The sequence below is a fragment of the Poecilia latipinna genome, unplaced genomic scaffold (assembly GCF_001443285.1).
Source record: "Poecilia latipinna isolate Pla-1442-1.1 unplaced genomic scaffold, P_latipinna-1.0 Scaffold2308, whole genome shotgun sequence".
Taxonomy (NCBI): domain Eukaryota; kingdom Metazoa; phylum Chordata; class Actinopteri; order Cyprinodontiformes; family Poeciliidae; genus Poecilia; species Poecilia latipinna.
In genome coordinates, this window is record NW_015114924.1 from 24,733 (window position 1) to 29,591 (window position 4,859).

At 36.6% G+C, this 4,859-nt stretch overlaps 1 protein-coding gene across 9 annotated transcripts in view; it reads left to right on the plus strand.

Moving 5' to 3' along the window:
* LOC106937268 (actin-binding LIM protein 3-like) overlaps positions 1-3,748 on the plus strand; it is a 26,546-nt gene extending 22,798 nt beyond the window's left edge. For all 9 annotated transcript variants that reach the window (XM_015018686.1, XM_015018682.1, XM_015018687.1 and 6 more), the window contains 6 exons: positions 213-242; positions 555-610; positions 754-820; positions 918-928; positions 1,030-1,110; positions 2,075-3,748. In XM_015018686.1, the coding sequence (XP_014874172.1) occupies positions 213-242; positions 555-610; positions 754-820; positions 918-928; positions 1,030-1,110; positions 2,075-2,188 (359 nt within the window). In that variant the 3' untranslated portion in view covers positions 2,189-3,748. The remainder of the gene's footprint in view (positions 1-212; positions 243-554; positions 611-753; positions 821-917; positions 929-1,029; positions 1,111-2,074) is intronic.
* The last annotated feature ends 1,111 nt before the right edge of the window (positions 3,749-4,859 follow it).

A 4,859-nucleotide genomic window follows, 5' to 3' on the forward strand; every position in this document is an offset into this window, starting at 1 on the left:
AATGTGTGTGTGTGTGTGTGTGTGTGTGTGTGTGTGTGTGTGTGTGTGTGTGTGTGTGTGTGTGTGTGTGTGTGTCGTTTCCATTACTCACTGAGCCTCCAAAGAGCTACATTTCATGGTCTTTTCTGAGCCTCTGACTAATCAGATACTCGTCCCGTCTGTCTTGGAATAGCTAATATAGATTATAATTGTGTGATCTCTTTGTCCCACAGCACCAAGATCTCAGTACAGCGCTGATAGTGGTGAGTTTATCTTCATTGTGTCAAAATGTGTTCAGGCTCTGCCAAACACCAAACTGTGACATACTTTAAGGTGCTAGCTTTCTCTTTATTGTTGTCGATACTTTGTTTCGTGGCTGTTCAGCTCATGTTGGTTCATAAATAATTTCTACTGAATCATCCAAGCCTCAGTTCCCACATCTGGAATTTGATCTTTTTTTCTTTCTTTTTTTTTTATTATTGGTGGTGATCGCCATCTCCTGGCCAAATCCAGTATTTAACTTGTGGTACAACGCTTTAATCCATTAATTGTGTGTTTTTGTGACCATTCTTTAGATTTTGGCTGCAAGTCAGCGTCACTACCAGGATATAGGCGCAATGGTATTCAGCGGGTGAGATCAGATTGCACTCCAGAGCTAATTTTAATCGTGTTTTCACCTTCTTTTTTTTTTTTACGTTAATGAGGTGTTTTTCATGGGAATTCCCAAAAGCAATTATTTTTTGTTAATCGCAGTTTCCTTCCTTGCACCTGCAGCCTCAGAGCGCAGATTGCTACCAGTATCAGTATGACGACGGCAGCGAGGTCAACTGGGGAAGTAGAGGTGGCTTTAATTGGACTTTATAACACTGAGCCTTTGTCAGATTGAAGCAATTAACCCAAACCTTTAATCTCTCTAATCTGTTTCTCATTTCTTGCAGCTGAGTATAAGGTACGGTTAGAAAATTGCTTTTATTTTCTTCCATAAACATAATGCAAAAGTTATTTAGCCCAGATTTCTGAAATGATTAAAAGAACTTTCCTTCTCCGCAGGTTTATCCATATGAATCACTCATTGTCACCACCAGAGGGCGGAATAAGCTGCCTAAAGACGTCGACAGAGCAAGACTGGAAGTAAGTAATGCAGGGAAGGTGAAATTGAACTGGCCTGCAAAATTAAAGGTATAGTCCAAGATTTTGAAGGGTGTAGTAAAATTATCAGAGTAATGCTTTTTATTCTATTTGTCATTTGTACTCTAAATTAGAAAACTATGCCCGTCTTGCACATAAACAAAAAACGAACAAAGTATTCACACATTTGAATTTTTTCTCATATGTTGTCACATTTCAATCACAAGAAGTTATTGGGATTTTATAGGATTGAAAACCCAACATAATCCACCGTTGTGGATAAAATAGTATACATGCTCTTCAAACGTTTTTCAGTTTTTCCAAAGTTTTCATATGGTTGCAGTCAACCTGCTGGGGTTTTCTTTTTGTTGTTTTTTGTAGAACAGCTTAGCCAGCTAAAACTGCAGACATGCAGCTGCAGCTTTTGCTGCATCCATCTACCAGCTTTCAGCATTGATTTTACCGTTTTCATGAGCTTAAGCTCATTCGGATCGGATGAGTATCTATGAACAGGTCGAACTTTTACAGGGTCATTGTAACACGTAGATATGCTTTGTTGTGAACAATTTAAATTCATTTTTTGAGTGCGTCTCAGAACACTTGTGTTTTTACTGCAATTACATTCCATAAATATGGACCCTGTTTACTAATCGGGTGGCTTCAGAAGGCAATTTTGCCCAAGATTTTACTTTAGGGATATCAGATTAATAACATATGCACACCACCCTTCTCAGATTTTTATTGACAAAACTTTTCTACACTAATATACCATTTTGCTTCCACTTCAAAATATGCTCCATTTTGTGTTGGTCTAAACATCCATTAAAACCTGTTGCTGCTACATGACAATATCTTAAAACATTCAAAGAGGTGTGATTACTTGTTGAATGCACATAGCTTTATAAGTAGTAGCAGAGTAAATATGCAGAAATATAACAACACAGTTTTTGTGTCTCTGTCGTCGTAGCGCCACCTGTCCCCAGAAGAGTTCGTCCAGGTGTTCGGCATGACCGTGGAGGACTTTGACCGTTTGGCTCTGTGGAAACGGAACGAGCTGAAGAAGCAGGCTCGGCTGTTCTAGTCACACCCGGGTGTGCGTCAAATACTGCCACACGCCGAGTCGCACGGGACCATGAGAGGGAGACGCTTCTCAGTTCCACTGCCACGTCTGAAGAACCTGTTCAAGATCTCCTCGCGTGACAAACAAGAGCCAGATTGGACTTTTGGTGACAGTGGTGGAGGGTCAGAGACGGACTGGTGCTTGTTTGCCAGTGCGGCCATAGCTGTGTACTAGAGTGAAATGTAAGCAATAGAGACGTTCATGCTGTAGTGCTGTGTATTTATTTTTGATTTTTTTCCAAGTTGAGACTGTGCTCCCTTACACAGGGCCGCGTCTGTGACCAGAGCTGCAGGACCGAAACACGATGTGGAGAAATTTGGCTTTGCCTTACTTGTTATGCTCTTTTAGTTAGGACTGTGCAGCACCAGCAATCCGAAGGAGTAGAATGTAGATACAGTATATCGTTTCTGACACTTTATCTGTGTGAATGATGCTACAGGATGATGAGTGAGTGAGTGAGTGTGAGCATACGCCTTTGGTTCAGGGTGCATTTTGTTGACATATTACCAATTGTTTTGTTGTCTCACACGAAACAGAGCATCTTCAGTTGACGGAGAATATCTGCAGTGGGCCAAACTATTTTTATTTATTTTTTTATCTGTTTCTGTGACCTGCTTTAATTAGCGTGAGGGTGGAAATCTGCAGCTTAGAAGATGCTGGCCGAATAATTAGAGGTCAGCAATAGCGCAGCTGTACGGGAACCGAAGAATGTGCAGTTCAGTAGGAACAATGCAAAACTTCATTTCCAGAAAAGTGTGCAGTTTTCACACTTCTAATAAGAAATGGAAATATTTTCACTGTTATTTTTAAACTATAATTTGAGACACAAGTACAAAGGGAATGTTTCTTGACAACTTCAGTTTTGAGGGCCACAATTAAGCATTTTCTTCTTTTTTTTGCAGATAAATATTAAGCAATGCAGTTATTTAAATAAAAAATGCAATAGATGTATTCAATGCTTTGAAGAATGGAAAACTGTCATAGGTGTAAATAAACGTGGCACCTCACCAAAGGCTGTCCTCTCTTCTAAAATTATTGTCCACCATGGTGGACAATAACATCTTGGTGGCGCCATTGTTCACATTTTCTCAAACTTAACAGTCAAGATACTACAGATAGTTAACTTTGCACTTGTGCCAAATTAATGTCTCAAACAAAACATATTGGTATATGCTTTTTTTAAAATTATTTTTTATGTTTTATAAAATAAAGTTTTCTGAAATTGAGGTTTGAGTTTACAAGATATAACAATGCTGTCCTGTTCTTTCCTCTTTGCAATATAATGATGATAGTTTAGGTTGTGCATTGTTTATAAAACTACATTCACTACTATTTATATTCTTTTAGAACGATAATCCAGTAATTTTATAGCTCCAGATATTATATTCCCACATCAGGAAACACTCAGCAAGGTGTTTTCCCACACAAAGACCCAGGGTTGTTAAAGACATCTTTTGAATACTGTTATTTTTTTTTTAATCATTATTATTTTGAACACTAAAATTAAACTGCAACTCAGAACAAGTCTCCTCTCTTTCATTCATAGCATATGCCGTTTTGTGATGCATGTTATGATACTTTGATTCTACAAATTTGAAAATGAATTCAGTCATTTGGTTGGATCATCAAAGGAACTGATACGCACTGGACTGAAAGGTATAGATGGGTGTTGACATTCTGTTCACAATACATCTAAGGATGCTGTGAATGTAATTTCTAATATTCTCATATAAAGTTTTTATTGGAATCTCAAAAATATGAAACTGCAAACAACTTGATCACTATGCAATCACTGCACATTATCAGTTCAGCTTCACTGCTGTTTTAAGTTTTTTTCTTCAAAACACATTAGAGAAAATTGAAAAGTGGAGGGAAATTTGGTTTTTAATTTGTAATTTTACAAAAACATTTTAAGTAAATAGTTCATAGTCAAGAAAGGACTTGAAAGATAATAAATGTGGTTGAAACTAGATGATTTTTTTGACAGAAAAGTGGATCTGACCGGTGGTTTCGCTGAAGGCCGAGAGTCTGTTTCTTTAGAGATCACAATTGAAGTTGGTAATGATCTGCACAGCTCTGGATTCTGACCAGTAAATAAAGTTTATTTAGTTCAGAAACATCAAAACGACAAGACGTTAATGATTTACATTTAAATTAAATCCAAGCTGAATGTTTAATTAAGTTCTGTTGACTTAAGTTTGCAAAAAAATAATCAAAGATGAGGAGAAATGTATTTTACAAAACTTTATTGTACATTTTTAAGTAAGCAATCTTTGAATAAACATTATTTAAAGACATATCAAAAGACAAATCTTTGGACAGTGAAGAGTTTTAATAAATTAATGGCACACTTAATTATTACATATATATATATGAAAACTTAAAAAAAAAAAACTTCATTCCTACATTGTAAAAAATATAACATTTTGCTGTTTCTCTAAATTATTCTAAAAATATATTAGAGATAGATTATGATTAAAACATATAGTGCTATTAACATGAGTTTTATTAGAGGTGTAGATCCCTACTGCTTCTATGCAGTTGGGCAAGTTTTACAGGTTTAATTTTACCCTCTGTTTGGACTGGTAAATTTCAAATCTGGCAACAGTGGCTAACGGCGCCATTTTTGTTT